The sequence below is a fragment of the Macaca thibetana genome, chromosome 17 (genome assembly GCF_024542745.1).
Source record: "Macaca thibetana thibetana isolate TM-01 chromosome 17, ASM2454274v1, whole genome shotgun sequence".
NCBI lineage: Eukaryota > Metazoa > Chordata > Mammalia > Primates > Cercopithecidae > Macaca > Macaca thibetana.
Genome location: NC_065594.1, coordinates 75591350 through 75613444, shown reverse-complemented (window position 1 = coordinate 75613444; position 22095 = coordinate 75591350). Strand labels below are relative to the sequence as shown.

The following is a 22095-nucleotide window of genomic DNA, read 5'->3' as shown; positions in this document are numbered from 1 at the left end:
CTTAAAATATTAGTAATATCTCAAATCAAACATTCACCCCATATCTAATCAGTTGTCTCAAATCCTTCTCAAAATACAGTAGGAAATTAATAATAAATGGTTATCAAATTAATTCTGAAACCATCTAATTGGTCAGTGGTTGTCAATTCTGCCTCTGAAAGCCCCACCTGAGTTCTACCTCATGAGTCCCTCCCTGTTCACATGTCTGTCACAACCTTTATGGTGACCTGCCAATCATCAGGATTTCCTACTAGGCTACAAGTTTCTCCATGTCTGAAACTTGTGGATTGGTTCCAGGGGATGTCTCTGCTAATTTAGCATTTTATTGTCACCACAAATCATAGCCCAATTAAGTAATTCCCACTTTACTCTTCCTGGTACAGCCTTAAGTAGAACTGCCGTCAGTCACCTGATAGCCTCTTAATTCAGCCTCCTCATCAACTCATGTCTCAGCCTCACATCTTGTCTCACACTCCATCCTCCATACAGATTTGTCTTTCTAAACCACAAAGCTGACATCACTGCCAGACTTCCAAAAAAAAAAAAAAAAAAAAAAAACCATCTAATGTACCCACTGTTCTCTTTCACACTCTTTCACACTGATTCTAGGGACTTTGAATTTCTCTTGTTCCTCAGTCCACTATATCACTGTAGCTTTGATCTCTTCCAGCTATGTCTAGCATGCCAGTCCCCACCTTATGAAACAAATTAACTCTAACCAAGTTCTGTTAAGTTCCCCTTTAAAGAAAGTTTAGATATACTTACTGCAGTGAAGTCCATCTTCAATTGAATCACTTTAGTTAAATCAGGAAGTGCAGCTTTTGATTTACCCATAGCTAAAAAGACAGTAGCCCTCCGATAATAAGCAATATAGTTATCAGGGTCACCATCTGAAAATTAAAATATTACCTCTTAGTCATTTATTCAAAAATTAAAAAAAAAAAAACCAAATCACCTGGACAGTATCAGCATTTGCAACTCTACTAAGGCGGACATTAAGAAAAGAATCTCATCATCAAAAAGGAGTCATGTTGCCTAGCAAGATCAGTGCAAACAGACCTAGAATAGGGGTCAGCCAACTATAGCCCGAGTCACATCCAACCCGCAGGCTTCAGTTAAGAATGTTTTTTACATTTCTTAAAAGTTGCCCAAAAAAAGAACGAACAAAAGAAAAATATAAGACTGTGGCTGCAAAGCTGAAAATACTTGTCTAGCCCTGTAGAAAAAAAGTTCGCCAACCCCTGGTCTAGAATATTAACTATATTCAACTTATAACCTTTTTTTTGGGGGGTGGGGGACAAAGTCTCTTGTCACCCAAGCTGGAGTGCAGTGGCATGATCATGGCCCTCTGCAGCCTTGATCTCCCACGCTCAAGCAATCCTGCCACCTCAGCCTTCTGAGAGGCTGGGACAACAGGCGTATTCCACCACAGCCAGCTAATTTTTTTTTTTTTATTTTTTGTAGAGAGTCTCACCATGTTGTCCAAGCTGGTCTTGAACTCCTGGCTCCAGCAACCCTCCTACCTCAGCTTCCCAAAGTGCTGGGATTACAGGCATGAGCCACTGCACCCAGCCTCAACTCATAACTTTTATAAGTATGCAATTCAGTTTGTCTCTGCGGAGATTTTCCTAAGTGAAATACTAAGAACGTGGACTACGCACATTAGTGTACAGGGTTTTAGAAATGTATAAACTTCTGACTAAATTGATATATTGAATGTATAATCTCTGGGCCCTCACAAACTCCAACTAGAATGGAGGTGAAGAAATAAAGGTACAAGGACAAAGGAGGAGAACAGAAATGAGGGAGACTAGAGAAAGGGACTAGAAAAGTTAACATTTGTAAGGAAAGCAGGAAGATGAATTAGGTTTCTGAGCTAATTTTACTCTGCTTATTAGCACCTACAAAGTAGAGAAAAGAGTGGATTCAATCAGAAGCAAATCTTCTGCAGAACAATCCTTCTAAAACGCAATCTGGAAATATAAGTATATAAAGAATTCTAAAACTAACCTTGACAAAAGCCGGCCATCAATCTTTTAAAAATAAAAGATTTATCTGCTCAGGTGTTCATCATCATAAGATACACAATTAAACTCCCTAAAAGTTATACTCCTAAAGTTTTTGTCATTTGGAAAAATTACAACAGGCGAATCTATATGGCAGGACAGTCCATAATCATTCAAAATTATGATTGTGAACAGTTGTTAACGGAATCGAAAATGCCAGGGGAAGGTGGGTCAGAAAAAGAGATTAGGCTATACAAACAAACACGAAAGAAGACATACAAATGGCCAATGAGCACATGAAAAGATGCTCACCATCACAAATCATTAGGAAAATGCAAATCAAAACCACACTGATCTGCATGGGGGAACAAAAATACTAATAAAAACTAAAAAAGCAAAACCAAAAAAAACAAACAAACCACATTGAGATACCAGTTCACACCCATTAGGATGGCCATTATGAAAAATAAAAAGATAAAATAACAAGTGTTCACAAGGTGTGGAGAAATTGGAGCACTTGGGCACTGTTGGTGGGATGTAAAATGGTATGGCCACTGTGGAAAACAGTAAGATGATTTCTCAAAAAATTAAATGTAAAATTACCATGTGGTCCAGTAATTCTACTACTGTGTATATACACCAAAGAAATAAAAGCAAGGGTCAAATATGTATTCAAACACAGCTGTTCACAGCAGTATTATTCACAATAGGCCAAAGACAGAAACAACCCCAAAGTCCGTCAGTGGATGACTGGATAAACAAAAGGTGGGATATACTATACATACAACAGGTTATTCATTTAGCCTTAGAGAGAAATGAAACTCCCAGGCATGCTACAACATGGATGAACCTTAAAAACATTATGCTAAGTGAAATAAGCCAAGACACAAAAGGAAAATATTACATATGAGGTACCTAACACACTCAAATAATAGAGATAGAAGGTAGAATAGTGGTTGCCGGGGGCTGGTGTAGAGGGTTAGGAATAGGGCCCTATTTTTTAATGGATACAGAGTTTCAGTTTGGGATAATGAAAAAGTTCTGGAGATGGATATTGATGACTCCCCAACAATTTGAACACACTTAATGCCACTGAATTGTACACTTACAAATGGTTAAAATGGTAAATTTTCATGCACTTTACCACAATAAAAAAGTAAAAGTATGAACCAGTCAGAAAAAACTGTAATTTTTTAAAAAGGAATTGGGTATTTTAACAATAAAAAAACCTTCTTTTTCTTAAATCTAAAAACGAAAATATATGATTCCAGCTAATCGTCACTAAAATTTCTTTACTAAACAACTTCCTTAGGAGGCAAGGACAGGAGAGCAAAATCAGTAGCCTGAATATAGGATATTTCTTACAAAATACTGTAATTAACTTGAGCAAAGAGTAGGAAACAGAGTAACTACATTTAGAACATGTTTGATATACAGTATTTTTCAGTTCAGTTTATATTTTATTTGTATGGTGCAATAAATTAAAGTTTTATGGGTTTGGTTTGTGAACTGGCCATAGAATGATTTCACACCTAAGAATTACTAACATTTAAGTGACGCACCAGAGAGCCGAAGGCAGTTCACTGCATGTCAGCAGTGGCTATCCATGCAGAGATGGGGTTTCTTCTTCCTGCAGTCCATGTGTTCCAAAATGTTTCACAACGCATATGGATTAATTTTATATTCATTAATTTTTTAAAAAAACTTAAGTTATCCAGGGTTATTCACACTAAGCAAAGAATAATACCATAAATACCATGATTTAAGGCCTGAAGAACACAACCCCATCAATTTCATATGTCCAAATCCTTCTCAATCTTTGAGGCACAGCTCAAATGACTTATTTGACTATACATGGAAAAATAAACCTTTCATTCTCTCAAATTCCATAACATTCTATAATTCCCTTACTGCACCTAACACTAAGCAATGATTATTAATTATTTATACACATTTGGCCGTCTTTATTCACAGTTCCGCATCTGTGGATTCAACCACCCTCAGACTGAAAATATTTAGGGGAAAAAAAACTGTGTCTGTATTGAACATGTACAGACTTTTTTCATTATTCCCTAAAAAGTACAGTAAAACAATTATTTACACAGCATTAACATCGTATACAGTAAACTGCATTAGATTTCTATTTGGAAAAACCTGACCATTCCAATCCAAGAAGAAAAAATCTCCAGAGAGGACTGCGTATGACTTAACTTTTGTATTAAGGATCCCATCATATACAAAAATTGTCTACATACAGTATTTCTGGAGTGTTCAGTTTCACTAATTTTACTGTTCAGTTCTTAGGCATTTTAAGATAGGAAACGGAATTGGAACTGCAATTTATAACACCAAACCTACAAAAATAAAGAATCTGTTGTACTATGAGATATATATTTGGTCTTCTTCCAGTTTCCTGACATACAGCTCCTGCAACCCATGGGATCTCTGGAGTGATTACTTTTTTGTATACTAATGAAATGGTTGGTAGCTGGGCACCCCTAGATAGTTTCAGGATGGGTAGTTGCCAGGGGAACCTACCAGGTGAAAAGGTTGGAACTTTGAGTACCCTCTACCCTCCTAGGGTTGTTGAAGGCTGAATTGGTTACCAATAGCCAATGATATAATAAATCATGCCTAAGTGATAAAGCTTCCACAAAAACCTAAAACGACAGGGTTTGGAAGAACTTCCATGCAGCCAAAAACATGGAGGCTCCTGGAGGATGGTACACTTAGAGAGGGCAAAGAAACACCATATCCCTTCCCATATGCCTGGCTATGGATCTCTTCCATCTATTTGGTTGTTCATCTGTATCCTCTGTAATATCCCATAATAAACCAGTAAACCTAAGTGTTTCCCTGAGTTCTGTGAGCTGCTCTAGCAAATTAACTGAACCCAAGGAAGGGGTCATGGGAATCCTCATTTACAGCCAGTCAGTCAGAAGCATAGGTAAAACAACCAGGGCCTTAGGAATGGCTTCTGAAGTCAGGAGCGGTCTTGAGGTGCTGAGCTCTCAATCTGTGGGATCTTAGGCTACCTCCAGGTAGACAGTGTCAGAACTGAACAGAATTAGATGATATCCAGCTGCTGTCTGCTGAAGAATCTGTAGGAGTACTTGGTGGAGAGAAATTCCCACACATTTGGATGAACAGAGGTCACAGACGTACTCTGCACTGTGAGAATATAACAGGAGAAACTGAATTTCTTTGTACTCCGAGAACCAAATGACAATAGTTTAATACATGAATCAAGAATCAATTTTCCGGCCAGGCACAGTGGTTCATGCCTGTAATACCAGCACTTTGGGAGGCCGAGGCGGGTGGATCACTTGAGGCCAGGAGTTCAAGACCAGCCTGGCCAATATGGTGAAATGCCGTCTCTACTAAAAATATTTAAATTAGCCAGGCATGGTGGTGCACACCTATAATCGCTGCTACTCCAGAGGCTGAGGGAGGAGAAACGCTTGTACCCGAAAGGTGGAGGTTGCAGTGAGCTGAGATCACATCACTGCACTCCAGCCTGGGTGACACTGCGAGACTCCATCTCAATTTTCTTAGAGGCATGGGGTCACTTGCATGGTAAATCAAAATAGCCTTCCCTGGTTCTTCATCTTAAAATACCAACAGTTCCTGGAAGTACAGTCCATTCCTACATCATTGTGCATGAAGTAGCAACTGAAACAAGACTCGGTTTAGAAATGCATGCTTCCTTTTAACCAACACAAGATTTGATAATCTTGAAAACAAGTACTTTTCCTATTATCCATCCAATATATAATATTGTTCATTATGTAAATTATTTGCAAGCCTACATATGGAAATACTATATTTCATTTTAAGCCACATAATTCAAATCCTTATACTAGCTTATTATTATGGGAGATGGATTTAACCTCTACCCAGAATCCTAAAACTATCAAACAATTCAATTATGAGAAAATTAGCCAGAATAAAACAGTACAACTACTATCTGGAGAAAACACATCAGAAAGCCAATTACAAGTGATGCTGTAAATGGTGGTAGTGAGAGGCACAGGAAAAACACGCTGGCCTGGTGTATTAGTCCGTTTTCATGCTGCTGATAAAGACATACCCAAGACTGAGTATTTTTTTTAAAAAAAGAGGTTTAATGGACTCACAGTTCCATGTGGCTGGGGAGGTCTCACAATCATGGCAGACGGCAAAAGGCACATCTTACACGGCAGCAGACAAGATGAGAGCCAAGCGAATTTATAAAATCTTCAGATCTCGTGAGACTTATTCACTACTGTGAGAACAGTATGGGGGGAACCACCCCCATGATTCAATTATCTCCCACCAGGTCCCTCCGACATGTGGGAATTATGGGAGCTACAATTCGAGATGAGATTTGGGTGGGGACACAGCCAAACCATATCTGGATACGGAAAAAGTTTTATTCTTGCGCTCAGCTCACCCAATTAAACTCCTTCATTCAACAATTTACTGAACTTACCAGACATTAAAATAGTAGCATAGCTCAGAATCTTTTGAACTGGAATATGACCTTCAGAAAGTTGCTAGAGCACTTTTTGTTTCCTTTCGTGTACATGTAAACAGTAATGTTTGTCCTCATTTCAGAAGTGAGGCTGAAATGTGATGAGAGAGCACCGTAACAAGTTTAAGTGATATAAAAATGTAGAAATGGATTTTGTGTTTTGATTCAGCAAAACTATGTAAGCGTTCTTACCAAGTAAATGAAGAAATCAATCATTTCACACTGCCCACCATTTAATCTTCCACTTAAGACATTCGTTCGTGCCAGATATACCTAAGACCCTCTGTAAAGTCTAATAAATTTAGGGTTTCAGATCCCAGGATTCATTATCCCCATAGTTCTTTTCTGATAAACACACATCTCATAAGAGTTTCAAAAGGCCACAACACCCCATCATCATCTACTGCATAATCCTATTGATATGGGAGGGGGGCAGGGAAGTGCTGGGTAGAGAAGGGTGGGGTCCCTGGTGAGGGCTGCGCCCTTGGGCCTGTGCCCACAGACCTAAGTGAGAACAGGCACTCCTGTTTTCATGCCCAAATGTTGCATTTTCCAAGATCACTCTGGCCAGCCACGCACCCCATACTGTACCCATATAAATCCAAGACCTTAAGCAGACACAGACACAAATGACTGGATGTCTACAGGAGAAGAACAACATACCAGCAGACACTGGCAGAGCAGAGACGGCACAGTGACGTGGATGCCGAGGGGAGTTCAGCCAGGGGTGGCCATAGAAGAGTCTGGCCGCTGGGCAGCCCGACTCCAGAAGAAGACCACCCTCCCACTCTGGGGGGATCCCCCACTTTCAGCTCCCTATGCATCTTGCTGAGAGCCACCTCCACCACTCAATAAACCTTGCACTTAACCTTCCAGCCCACATATGATCTGATTCTGCCAGTACACTGAGCAAGAACTCAGGCTGTGACACTGGCCCCGTCCTTGCAAGAAGGCAGAGGGTCTATTGAGCTGACTAACACAAGCCATCTGCAGATGGCATAGCTGAAAGAGCACACTGTAACACACGCCCACTTGGGCTTCAGGAATCCTAGACATTGCCATGGGGCCGGAACCCAAAAGCGCTCCCCACGCACGGCCTCTTCACCTGCCCATCTGCGTGTTCCCAGTAACGGTTTGAGCAGCAGGGCCCCAAAGACGGAAGCCACAACCCTGTTGCACGCCCTGCAAGGGAGATATGAGAACTCTCCCATTCCACTATAATAGAAAATTTAAAATATATTTTCTGTTTTTTTTTTTTTGTTTTTTTGGTTTTTTTTTTTTTTTGAGGCAGAGTCTCACTCTGTCGCCCAGGCTGGAGCACAGTGGCGTGATCTCAGCTCACTGCAACCTCCGCCTCCCAGGTTCAAGCAATTCTCGTGCCTCAGCCTCCCAAGTAGCTGGGATTACAGGCTGCCACCATGCCCGGTTAACTGTTTGTATTTTTAGTAGAGACACGGTTTCACCATGTTGGCCAGGCTGGTCTCGAACTCCTGACCTCAGGTGATCCGCCCACCTCACCCTCCCAAAGTGCTGGGTTACAGGCGTGAGCCACCACGCCCAGCCTTAAACTTTATTTTCTATAGTTTGTTATGAACAATGTGTCCTACATGAACTAAAATGATAAATGGTCTTCCTAGAAATCAAGATGTGTGGCCAGGCGCAGTGACTCATGCCTGTAATCCCAACACTTTGGGAGAACAAGGAGGGGCGGATCATCAGGTCAAGAAATCGAGACCATCCTGGCCAACATGGTGAAACCCCATCTCTACTAAAAATATGAAAATTAGCTGGGCGTGGTGGCACATGCCTGTACTCCTAACTGCTCAGGCTGCTCGGGAGGCCAAGGCAGAATCGCTTGAACCTGGGAGGCAGAGGTTGCAGTGAGCAGAGATCGTGCCACTGCACTCCAGCCTGGCAACGGAGCAAGACTCCGTCTCAAAAAAACAAAAAAAAAAAGAATTATGATGTGTATCCCATTTGAGAGTCACTGCTACTTGCCAGATCACATTGAACAAAATGACACTTTATTTGGGAGACAGAGTTTCACTCTGTCGTCCAAGCCAGAGCACACTGGCACCATCAGCTCAATGCCTCCTCAAACTCCTGGGCTCAGGCAATCATTCCACCTCAGCCTCCCAAGTAGCTAGGACTACAGGTGGGTACCGTCATGCCTGGTTAACTTTTTTTTTTTATTTTACTTTTGTGGAGATGAGCTCTTGCAATGTTGCCCAGGTTGGTCTCAAACTCCTGGCCTCAAATAATCCTCCTGCCTCAGCCTTCCAAAGTGCTCAAAGTGCTAGAATTACAGTTGTAAGCCACCACACTGGCCTGTTATTCAGATTCAGAATGCACTAGCAATGACTTACATTCTCCCTTTACTAAATCACACCAATAAATTGCCATGTTTCAGCATCACTGATTTATACCTCTTGGTGAACATAGTAACATTTTACTGGGAATTTTGGGAAAGAGCTGTCTCAAAAAGTCTTGTATTGCAGTGATAAAGCTACAAAAAAAAGGAGCAGTCATTTAAAACTACTTTAATTATATGCCATAGCCCTTGATGTTTCTAATACATGTGAGACTAAGAAAACAAACAATAAAGTATAAAATAGGTAGAAGGTATATACATTTCTGCAAATATTCTAATGGTAGTAGGTAAGAATAAATACTTTAAGACACACTTTTTCTAACACAGTAACTGAAAAAATTTTAAATTGCCATGCTGCAGCACTGAAGACAGTTTGAATCACCAGAAAAAGTGTGGACTTAGTAACGATGTGGTCACACAGTAAATAGCCCTTAGTGAAAAAACTTGTGCAAATTATTGTGCAAAGTAACCACTATTTTTTAAGGTGAGTTAGTCATTGAAATTGAAATGCAAACTTCCTAACAGAAATGTCACATAGTTAAGAAACCCGTTATTATAGCAAACCTGTTTTTAGAAAAGTCTTAATTTTCGGAGACACAAAAATTATATTTCTACATTCTTTATATATCCTATTGCACTTTTTTTTTTTTTTTTTTAAAGAAAAAAAAAGACAGGGAAGGAGAGAGACAGAGTCTCACTCCATCACCCAGGCTGGAGTGTGGTGGCACAATCACAGCTCACTGCAATCTCCAACTCCTGAGCTCAAGCAGCCCTCCTGCCTCAGCCTCCTGAGTGATTGTACACTATTTTCAAAGAAATATTTATATTCATTATTACCATCTGATTTTCACAAAAATTCCCATGGGTGACACAGTGAAAACTGCTGGGAACTTGCAGGTAACTTTTTAAAGTGTGCGTTTTCTTACATAACTGGACAAATGTCACAGGATTATCCAGTGGCAAGTCCAAGATTAAAATCTGTTTCCCTTTTCAAGGTAATCCACAAAGCTATACTTTCTAATAGCTTCATAGAGTACACGATAGAAGTTCTCTGTATATTTATAGAGCAGGCTACTGCAGTGGAACTATTTATGTTTCACCTGACATCCCAACAGGTGCCAGCTACCCCTACCTTCCAAGGTGAGATATCTAGGGCCACTTGGAAAAGTTTGTAAGTGTCCTCTTTGCAGGACAGAGTAGATTGACTGGTGTATCTGACTCATCCCCGAAAAATCTAAATGGCAAGAGACTAGCAGGCTCTCTGCTCTCATAAGAAGGAAGAAGGGGTTGCTATTTGGACTGTCCTCTGTCTACAGACATGGTCAAGGCAAAGAATACATGTATGCTTCTCACAGACCAAAGAGAGCTGGCTTGGGTTGTCTTAAATCTCGTCCACAAGGCGACTCGAGAAGCCCTTTGCATTTCCATAAGACGTTTTAGAATCAGTTGGTCAATTTCAATGAAATAAAGTGCTAGAATTTGATTAGATTTAATTGAATCTGTAGACCAATCTGGGGGCCACTTGACATCTTTACAATATTGAATCTTCCTATTCATGAACATGGTATATCTCTTAATTTTAAGTGTTTTGTAAGTTTCTTATAACTATTCCTGGGGTTTTCAGCAAAGTGTTCTTGCACACCTTTCATTAGGTTTATTCTCAGGTTTTTTTTTGTATTTGTTTATTGCTAATATATAGAGACTCTGTTGCTACAAAAGTATGTTGAATTTGTTATCTAGTGAGTGGCCTTGCTAAATTCATTTCAATTATGATAGTTTGCAGATTATTTGTGTATCATCAAGTTCTCTGTGAATGAGTTTTATTTCTTCCTTTCTCAAAATCTTTATGCCCTATTTCTTGCCAAATTATAGTGGCTGGGCAATTGTATTAGTTCGTTCTCACAATGCTAATAAAGACATACCCAAGACTGGGTAATTTGTAAAGGAAAGAGGGTTAATTGACTCACAGTTCAGCATGACTGGGGAGGCCTCAGGAAATTTACAATCATGGCAGAAGGGGAAGCAAACACGTCTTCTTCACATGATGGCAGGAAGGAGAAGTGCCAAGCAAAAGGGGGAAAAGTTCCTTATAAAACCATCAGATCTCGTGAGAACTCACTATCATGAGAACAGCATGAGGATAACCACCACCATGATTAAAGTAACTCCCACCGGGTCCCTCCCATGACAAAAATAAGTAAAACTATATTTTCCCATAACATAATGTTGTATATGGAAAATCCTAAAGAATCAACACAAACACAAAAATTATTAGAGCTAATAAACAAGTTCAGCAAGGTTGCAAGATAGAAAATTGGTACACAAATTGCACTGGCTAGGCCAGGCACAGTGACTTATGCCTGTAATCTCAGCTCTTTGGGAGGCGGGTGGATGACTTGAGGTCAGGAAGCTCAAGACCAGCCTGGCCAACATGGCGAAACCGCCTCTACTAAAAATACAAAAATTAGCTGGACATGGTGGTGCATGACTGTAATCCCCACTACTTGGGAGGCTGAGGCAGGAGAATCGCCTAAACCTGGGAGACAGAAGTTGCAGTGAGCCAAGACTGCACTGCTACACTCCAGCCTCCTGGGTGACAGAGCGAGACTCTGCCTCAAAAACAAAAACAAAAACAAAACTGCATTAACTAGGACCTCTAGCAGAATGTTGATTACAAGTAGTAATAGTGGGTATCCTTGTCTCATTCTCCATCTCAGCAGTGGTGGGGTATGAGGAGAGCTACCAATATTCACCATAAAGTATGATGGTAGCCATAGGATTTTTGGTGTACTCATCAATATACATTCCCAAACTGTTTAAAAGGTGTTTTTTCTTTCACAAATGGTGTTAAATATTTATCAAATACTTCTTCTGCACCTTTGAAAGAATATTTTTCTCTGTAGTCTTTTTTTTTTTTTTGAGAAGGAGTCTTGCTCCGTCGCCCAGGCTGGAATGCAGTGGCCGTATCTCAGCTCACTGTAAGCTCCGCCTCCCGGGTTTACGCCATTCTCCTGCCTCAGCCTCCCGAGTAGCTGGGACTACAGGCGCCCGCCACCTCGCCCGGCTAGTTTTTTGTATTTTTTAGTAGAGACAGGGTTTCACCGGGTTAGCCAGGATGGTCTCGATCTCCTGACCTTGTGATCCGCCCATCTCGGCCTCCCAAAGTGCTGGGATTACAGGCTCCTGTAGTCTTTTAATGTGATGACTTATACTGACTTTTGAATGCCAAACCAAATTTACATCCTTGTAATAGAAACCAGTGGTGTGTATATGTATTTGTGTGTACAAACATAATATTTGGACTTCTTTAAAATTTAGATTCATTTGCTATTAGGTTTTTCAGAATTTTTGTAGTTATGTTCATGAGACTTTCCTATAATATTTTTATTGTAATGTTCTTACACTTGGAAGAATGTGTATTCTGTAGCTGTGTGAAGGTGTTATGTGTATTTCAATTGGGTCAAGTTAACATCTTTACTGTTGAATGTTTTCCTATATGCTATTGAAAGAGGCTAAAGCCTTCCACTATAATTACGAATTTGTTCATTTCTTCTGTCTTTAGCTCTGTCAATTCTTGTTTTATGTATTTAGAGGTTTTATTATTAGGCTCACATCCATTTAAAATTGATATTTTCTGGTAGAGTGAACCCTTTAGTTGTGTGGAATGGCTTTCTCTACTACTCACAAAGGTATCTTTTTTTCACTTTTCTCCTCATTTTTCAATTTTTCTATGTTCTTATAATTTTGCCATGTCTCTTGAGTAGAGTTTTGGTTTTTTGTTTTTTTAATTTGGACATGGAGTCTCACTCTGTCGCCCAGGCTAGAGTGCAATGGTGCGATCCTGGCTCACTGCAACCTCCGCTCCCAGGTCTCAGAGATTCTCCAGTCTCAGCTTCCCAAGTAGCTAGGATTATAGGTGGCCACCACCACGCCTGGCTAATTTTTATATTTTTAGTAGAGACGCGTTTCACCATGTCGTCCAGGCTGGTCCCAAACTCCTGATCTCAAGTGATCCGCCCACCTCAGCCTACCAAAGTTCTGGGATTACAGGTGTGGGCCACCATGCCCAGCCTTGAATAGAGGTTTCTAATCAAAAAAATCTGTTTCCTATAAGTTCAGAGAGCTAATAACATCTGTAATAAAAATCTGAGTTTAAGAAAAAAGCATAAAGAAAAGTATGACAAACCAAAACCTAACTACATTGAGTTTATATAATAAATTACAACAATAGGATGATAGTTTTTCTGAGAGCACAGTTGTATCTTATTTAAAAACACATCAGCTGGGCACGGTAGCTCACACGTATAATCCAAGCACTTTGGGAGGCTGAGGCATGCAGATGGCTTGAAAACAAGAGTTTGGCTAGGCAACATGGCAAAACTCAGTTTCTATAAAAAAATACAAAAATTAGCTGGGCATGGTGGCATGCACCTGTAGTCCCAGCTACTCGGGAGGCTTTGGTGGGAGGATCACCTGAGCCCAGGAGGCAGAGGTTGCAGTGAGCCAAGATGACGCCACTGCACTCCAGCCTGGATGACAGAGCAAGATCCTGTCTCAAAAAACAAACAAACAAACAAAAAAAACACCACCCTCCCTACCTGTCAGGTTGTTAACTAGACACACTCAACCATTCAAATCAAGGTAAAAATATATAAGTAAATAAAAAGGACTCTGAGGAAAGTTAATGTCAAAAAGTCCCAGCACAAAAGTTTAGCAGTGACTCATAAGGAAATCCAGGCCAGGTGTGGTGGCTCATGCATACAATCTCAACACTCTGGGAGGCCAAGGCAGGAGGACTGCTTGAGCCCACGAGTTTGAGACCAGCCTGGACAACATAGTGAGACCCCATTTCTACAAAAATATAAAAAATAAAATTGTAAAAAGTAGTTGGATATAGCGGCACACACCTATAATCCCAACTATTCAGGAAGCTGAGGCTGCAGTAAGCCATAATCACACCAATGCACTCCAGCCTGGGTGACAGAGCAAGACCCTGTCTCAAAAAAAAGAAAAAAAAAAGAAAGAAAAAAGATAAAAAGAAAAGAGAAAATCCATTAAGCCTTCATTAAGAACCTATTTATTCTGGTCATCTCACTTCTTACAGTCCTAAGAGATGAACAGCTTCAACGACAGTTGATTCTACAGACAGACACGAGTAAGAAATAAGCAACAGTGTAAATAAAGAGCAGCTGGGGTCTGACCAATACTGAAGAGGCAATGAACTGCAGCATCTCCCAAGGGTATCAAGTAAACATACTGAAAACCCAAGTCATCAAGAAAATTAAACTGCATTCAGTAAAATCTGTTCAAAAAGTAAACAGCCAGCTGGGCATGGTGGCTCATGCCTATAATCCCAGCACTTTGGGAGGCCAAGGCAGGAGGATCACAAGGTCAGGAGATCAAGACCATCCTGGCTAACGTGGTGAAACCCCGTCTCTATTAAAAATACAAAAAACTAGCCGGGCGTGGTGGTGGGCGCCTGTAGTCCCAGCTACTAGGGAGGCTGAGGCAGGAGAATGGCATGAACCCGGGAGGCGGAGCTTGCAGTGAGCCAAGATCGCGCCACTGCACTCCAGCCCGGGCGATAGTGGCAGAGCAAGACTCCGTCTCAAGAAAAAAAAAAAAAAAAGTCAGAAGCCAAATAATACACTGAGAAAAGCTGCTTGTCACAGTTATCTTGAATTATCCTTGGTAGCGGCAGGCCTCACTAACCTTCAAAATTCTCTCATGTTAGATGCACATACATTTAAGTGTTACACATTTATTTTATCAATCTATTTCCCTCAGAATCCCACAAATATATTTAAATGTTTTATTTAAACATGAAATAATGTTTATTTTAGATATTATTTAAAAAGAAGAGATATTACTAGAATTCACTAAGACACTGAGTGATTTGGTTTCATGATACAAACCTACGGCAGCATGAAACTGAGATAAAGCATCAGCTAGCTGTCCAGCTGCAAGTAATTTCTTGCCCAATTCAAGATGTTTCTCAACATCTGCATTTACTCCACATTCGGCACCTAAAAACAAAATTAAAAACAATCAGTTAACTTTCCACAAACCAAGATTTAATTCTAAAAAATATAATATTAAAAATAGTTATCTGTCTCAGTCATCTACTCAGATGAGAAAACTCACAGAGGCTGAAAAATGATGTAAAGAACATAACATAAAATACAAACCCTATTTCATTTTATGGAGTACAAGACAAAAAATATACCCATCTTGACCTAATTAGTCAAAAGAATGTAACCAGTCTAGAAAATAAAGGAAAGTTGTGTAATGCAGAAGTAGTAAACATATTTTGAACAATAAAAGGAAAATTGTTTGAAGTTAGAATCTCACCTTTAATGAGTATCATATAGACTGTTATAACATTTAAGTATTTATTAAGCACCTATAATGCACTAGGCACTATTCTAGGTATCTGGCATAAGTGAGCAACATTCAAAAACTCCTGCCCCTGATACCCTCCTGGCGCCTGATGTTATCGTGGAAGGAGACAGATATGATAAATAGGTAAATTACATAGCATGTTACGTGAAAAGTACTGTGGAAAAAGTCAAGCCATGTAAAGAGGTAAGGAGTTCAAGGTACTTAGAGTAGTAAACAAGGGGGTAAAGGGCGGGACTTCTTGAGAAGCTGACATCTGAACAAGACTTGAAAAAAGTGAGGAACTCACCATGCAGACAACTAGGAAAAGAGCTTCCAGGAAGAGGGACCAGCTAGTGCAAGGGTCCTAAGTCGGGAGCATGCAGATATGTTCCAGAAACAGCAGAGAGGCCTGGATGGCTGCAGCAGAGCCAAGAGGAAGATAGTAGTATGAGGTCAAAGAACTAGAGGACCTGACTATGGCTTTGAATATTTACTTGTCTTAAAATAGGGAACTACTGCAGAATCAATAACATGATCTGATGGACTAGGCCAATTATCAATGTATTGCCTCTTGGCTCTGAATTCATCCTTCGGTACTTGCACTGCAATAAAGGCCTGGAGTTTGCAAGCATTTCCTCTTTACAGTGAGTATAATGTTATGCTTTGTCAGTATAGGGCACTGAAGCAACACTGCAGAAAGGACACTTCCTAGTTCTGCTTGCTGTATTTTAACTGTCTTCTGGCTCCTGCTGCATGGTCTGTCATGGGGTGGACTTCCTGGTGCATGGTATGGATGAGGAGGACATCCAGGGGTACTTAGCCATAGCTGTATGCCCAGGGGTCCAGTTCCTCAGTGACCTGGCAACATTAGCCCACACACTCCAGATTTCACACCCACAGAAGCACCTGGACTCCCTTCATAGACAGGCTGACCAGCCTTGGCTCACCTATATGTGAAAGGATTGTCTTCTGCTTGCCCAGTTACTATGGACCAGCCATCCAGCAATCTTCTTCATCAGCAAACCTGGGCTACAGCTATACCTTCTCCAGTAAGATCTAAACCCCAGCCTGGTAGAGGGGACCCCTCTTGCAGGTTGGTCCTTCCTTGAGGCTATCTCTTAGTCCTAGAATATCTGTCAGAGTTCTCTTTACATCTTTAGTTACTCTTCTATCATAACTTAACGGTTCTGAGATTAAACTTCCCCTTTCTAAGTAACTACATGATTTCTATCTCTCCTCAATGGACCATGAGTGACACACGATTGGTATTGGGAGCAGTCCTAGGAGACAGGCCCACAGAGATGCAATTTGAGGACTGGTTTGGTCATGATCTTGGGCTTCAATGCAGTGCTAAGTTCATCGCCAATGGGAGATGAAATGCTAGTAATCCACAGTAGGTATTGGAGTCACAATTAACTAAGCTATCACTTTGGTTGACTGTAATGAAGTACTAATTGAGGCACATGTCTTAGAAGCCCAAGTGGCTGCTGCAACTGACCACAATGGCAGAAATTATGAAAATAAGTACTGTGATGTGGGGTGGGTTCTTTTGAGAGCCCTAGAGCAGGGTCCCCAAGCCCCCAGCCATGGACCAGTACCAGTCCATGGCCTGTTAGGAACGAGGCCACACAGCCGGAAGTGATCAGCAAGCCAGCGAACATTACCACCCGAGCTCCACCTCCTGTCAGATCATTAGATTCTCATAGGAGCACAAACCCTATCGTCAATTGCGCATGCAAGGGGTCTAGGTTGTGCATTCCTTATGAGACTCTAACTAATGCCTGATGATCTAAGGTGAAACAGATTCATCCTGAAACCATCCTCCCCCTACCCAACCCGGTCCGTGGAAAAACTGTCTTCCACAAAACCAATCTCTGGTGCCCAAAAGGTTTGGGAATTGCTGCACTGGGGCACCTACAGGGAGAAGATAACCAACCCAGATCCAACTTTCAGCTCAAGTCATGGTCAGATTCAGCTGAAAATCAAATATAAAATTTAATTTGATTATGAGGGTTGCTGAATTAAAACAATAGCTGAATTCATGGTCTCACCAAGTTTCTCCTACGAAAGGGCACAGATTAGTAAAGAACAGAATCCTTAAATTTGGAATGGGAATATTTATTTGGACCCAAATGAAACTGACCAACTTGAACCCCCAAGTCCTTCTGAGTCTCCCTTACCAGAAGTAGTTTTCCCCCCTTGTCTGAGGAGATGAGTCTTCCACTGCTTAAAAACCTGAGGACGGCTTTACCTACGGTGGAGGCCTTAAAAGAGGATGCTCATCCTCAAGACACACCCTAACCACTGCCATTGTCACTAACCCATGTCTAATCTTGGCAGGCTCCAGAGGAACAGGTATATACTATGACCCAAAGGAAGTAGCTGAACACACCAAAAGATCTGTTGATAAACGAGCAGAATCCCACAGAACATACATGGCAATAGATTCTAAAGGTGCTAGACCAGGAGGGTGAAATATAACACTACTTTGGCTCTAATTCATTTATATGTGCATGCTTATAAAGCAGAGGTCAACAAACCGTTTTTTGTAAATAAAGTTTTACAAGAACGGGGCCATGCCCATTAATGGATGGGCCATATTGTCTATGGCTTCTTTCACACTGTAGCAGCACAACAGAGTTGTTGTAACAAAACCCATATGGCCTCTAAAACCTAAAATATTTACAATCTGACTCTTTACAGAAAAGGTTTGACTACTTCTATACTAGAGATCCCACATTTAATGTGTTAACTCACAAAACTGGAAGTGGCTTTAACAGCTTACTTGATTGGCTGACTGAAACTTGAAGTTTAATTTAATTAGTTAAACATTAATTATATTAATTTAACATTTAATAAGGCTGAGGTTCCAAAGTTTCCCTAGCATAAGAAGAGAGGAATCCAAAGGCTTAGAGAGACAAGAAGGTTGGACTGGATTTATCATGTGTTACCTACACACCAAACTGCCACTCATGTCCAGGAGAGGGCCTAGAAAACATTCCTTTTACTAAGGCATTGAGAAACCTATTAGTGGCCAAGCGCAGTAGCTCATGCCTATAATCCCAACACTCTGTGAGGTCAAGACAGGAAAACTGCTTCAGGCCAGGAGTTCAAGAGTAGCCTGGGCAACATAATGAGACCTCATCTCTACAAAAATATAAAATAATTAACCAGGCATGGTGGCACACACCTGTAGTCCCAGCTATTTAATACTTGGGGGGGCTGAGGCAGGAGGATGGATCCTTTGAGCCCAGGAGTTCAAGTCTGCAGCGAGCTATGATCGTGCCACTGTATTCCAGTCTAGGAGACAGAGCAAACCTTGTCTCTGAAACAAAAAAAAAAATTTTTTTTAAAGAGAGGGAGAAATGTATTACTGAGGGACCACCTACAAGGTTTTCAAAATTCTTGTCACTCCCCTTTGTAGGACAGGTATGACTACAGGAGGAAGTCAATATTGAGATAAGTTGAATTCAGTGGGGATGATGGGATTTTAGAGTTGCGCAGAAACTTAAGCAGCAGCACTGAACCATCAGAGACAAGGTGGGCACAACAATGCAGAGGCTCTTAATAATCAGGTAGATAAAATGACATACTCTATGGATGTCACTCAACCTCCTTCTCCATCATATCTAAGCTTGTGCAATGGACCCATGAACAAAGTGGCCATGGTGACAGAGATGGAGATTATGAATGGGTTCAAAAACAAAGATCAGGCCAGGTGCGGTGGCTCAGGCCTGTAATCCCAGCACTTCAGGAGGCCAAGACAGGCAGATCACCTGAGATCAGGAATTCGAGACCAGCCTGGCCAACACGGCAAAACCCCATCTCTACTAAAAATAAAGAGATTAGCCGGATGTGGTGGTGCATGCCTGTAATCCCAGCTACTAGGGAGGCTGAGGCAGGAGAATTGCTTGAACCTACGAGGTGGAGGTTGTGGTGAGCTGAGATCATGTCACTGCACTCCAGCCTGGGTGACAATGCAAGACTCTGTCTCAAAAAACAAAAACAAACAAACAAAAAAAACACACACACACAGATTAGTCCTTTCCAAAACTGAAAAAAGTGATCTGGCTAAAGCTATTGCAGAGCATCTGATATGCCAGCGCTGGAGACCAATACTGAATTTCCAGTATGGCACCATGGGTAGAAAAGAGACAGCTGGCCACCTAGTGGCAGGCTGATTTAATTTGGTTCTCTTCCATAATGCATCCATTTCTCATATTCCAGATATGAATTTGCCTGCAAGGCTTCTGCCAACTCCACCATTCATAGACTCACAGAATGTATTACCTACCATCACAGCATTCTATACAGCACTATGTCTCTCATTAAGGAATTCACTTCATAGCAAGTGAGGTGGACAATGTGCTCATGACACTAAGATTAATTGGTTTTACCATTACTCCATCACCTAGAATGGCTTAGTAAAGAGTTAAGTAGCAGCACTAGTTAGCAGACAAAAACCTGAAAGGATGGGGCTCTGTTTTACAAGCAGCAGCAGGAATGGCTCCTCTCATTATTATACCCACATGACCCACTTGCAAAATTTCTGCTTCTAGTCCTGGCAACTTTGAGCTCGGATGGTTTGGAGATCTTAGTCCTTAAAGGAGAAATGCTTCCAAAGGGTACACAACAATGTTTCCGATTAATTGGAAGATGAGACTGCCACAGGGTCATTTTGTACTTCTTATGTCACTGAAACCAACAAGCCAAAACATTGGTTAATCTACTAGTTGGAAAAATGAATCCGAATTACCAAGGGCAAACAAGTGTGCCATTTTGCAATGGAGGTAAAGTAGGATAAGTGGAACTAAGAAGATTCTCTAGGGCGTGTCATACTACTTTTATGCCCAATACAAAGTTAATGAAATGTTACAGCAATCAAAAAACAGAGCAAATAAGACACAGTCCCTTCAAGAAGGAAAGTTTATGAACCATTCAATCAGGTTTAAAAAAAAAAAAAAAAAAAAAGCCAGAGTAGCTGAAATTCTGGCAGAAGGCAAGAGAGGTATAGGACAGGAAGTAGATGAAGGAAGCCACATATATCAGCTACCATCTCAGACCAGTTACAGACACAAGCTATGTAGTAGCTTTGCATATTTTCTCTTTGATTATATACATGTTTATTTGTATATACAGTCAATCTTTATAATTCAGATTCTGTATTTGTGAATTTGCCTATGCACTAAAATTCATTTGTAATCCCCAAACTCATATTCACAGCATTTTCACAGTCATTCAAGAACACAGGCATGTTCAGGGCAGCAAAATACTGAAATCACTCCAAGCATATGTTCCAGTTGAGGTTGAACAAGGTAACACTCCATCTTCCTGTGTCAGCTTTTATATTATAAACAAGTGTCCTTTCCACTGTACATTTGGTGACACTTTTTTGTGTATGCTTCCTGTCACTGATTTCACCATTTCAAGTGACTCCCAAGCATAGTACTGAAGTACTGTCAGGTGTTCCTGTGCTCAGGAAAGCTGGGCTGTGCCTTACTGAAAAAAATTGTGTGTTAGTTAAGCTTTCTTCAAGTATGAAAGATAGTGCCATTAGCTGCAAGTTCAATGTTAATAGATCAACAATATATAGCAAGGTGTCTTCAAATAGAAACACACAGAAAACAAGGTTATGTCTTGATCTGTTGACATAAGTTGTGATTTGAGGCTTACAGAAACTTAACCCTGTATTTCCCCTAGAAGAAATGGTTCAATATTTGCTAATGCAGTGTTCACGATGACTCTACAGAACATAACCACCATGAATAACAAGAATTACCGTACTAACCATATTTTTCTCCCTAATTCCCAATTTTATTTTATATACAAATTGCTGAAGTTAACTTTACAATTTAGTCTTTATATAACTGAATATTGAGTGGGACGGTGATGGAGTAAGAGTAGTAATTTATGTAGCCAGTGATGGATACGTGACTGATAGAATCAGGAGTCTTCTCCATTAGGGTATGGGTAAGAACTTCTTCACTGCAAGGATAGCCTATCTTTTTAGTTAGAAAATTGTCTCAGGTCTTCTATTCAGGCTGCTATAACAAAAATACCATAAACTGGATGGCTTATAAACAACATTTACTTCTCACAGTTCTAGAGGCTAGCAAGTCCAAGATCAAGGTGCCAGCAGATTCAGTGTCTGATGAGGGCCCATTCCTCATAGACTGCATTTTCTTGTTGAGTTCCTATGTGGTGAAAGGGGAAAACAAGCTCCTTCAGGCCTCTTTTATAAGGCCAATAATCCCAGTCATGAGGGCATAATCTAATCACCTTCTCCTTAAGGCCCTGCCTCTCAATACTGTCACATCGGATTAGGTTTCAACATATGAACTGGGGGTATGGGGGGAACACAAATATTCAGACCATAGCAAAAATAAAGTCGCTTTGTTGTACTGGTATTCAAATATGTGCAGAAAGGCACGTACAGAAACTAAGTAGCCAAAGCATTTCTCTTTTATGGTGAGCATGATATTAAGCTTTTTGGGGTGCTGAAGGACATTACAGAAAGAAAATCAAAACAATGGTTGCTTGGGAGGGTAAGAGAAAAGACAGACTGGGAAGAGGCAGGAGGGAACTGTTGGTAATGTTCTCATCTTGCTTAGAGGTGTGGGTTACAACACAGTTATATGCAGTTATCAAAACTGAGCAAATATACACTTAAAAATATGGACATTTCATTGTACATTAATTTTACATGCAAACAAAAGTTGGTTATATGCCTGTTAAAGTATTTAGGGGCATGTATACTGGTGTTATTTTGAAATGCATTTTTTTCAAGGATTAATGGTTGGATAGAGAAATGCCCAGATGCACAT

General features: G+C 40.6%; 1 protein-coding gene across 1 annotated transcript in view; it reads right to left on the bottom strand.

Moving 5' to 3' along the window:
• DNAJC3 (DnaJ heat shock protein family (Hsp40) member C3) overlaps nucleotides 1-22095 on the bottom strand; it is a 108611-nt gene that overhangs the window by 62801 nt on the left and 23715 nt on the right. The window contains exons 2-3 of the mRNA XM_050766572.1: nucleotides 14806-14916; nucleotides 766-890 (exon numbers count right to left, since the gene is read on the bottom strand). Coding sequence (XP_050622529.1) covers nucleotides 766-890; nucleotides 14806-14916 — 236 coding nt within the window. The remainder of the gene's footprint in view (nucleotides 1-765; nucleotides 891-14805; nucleotides 14917-22095) is intronic.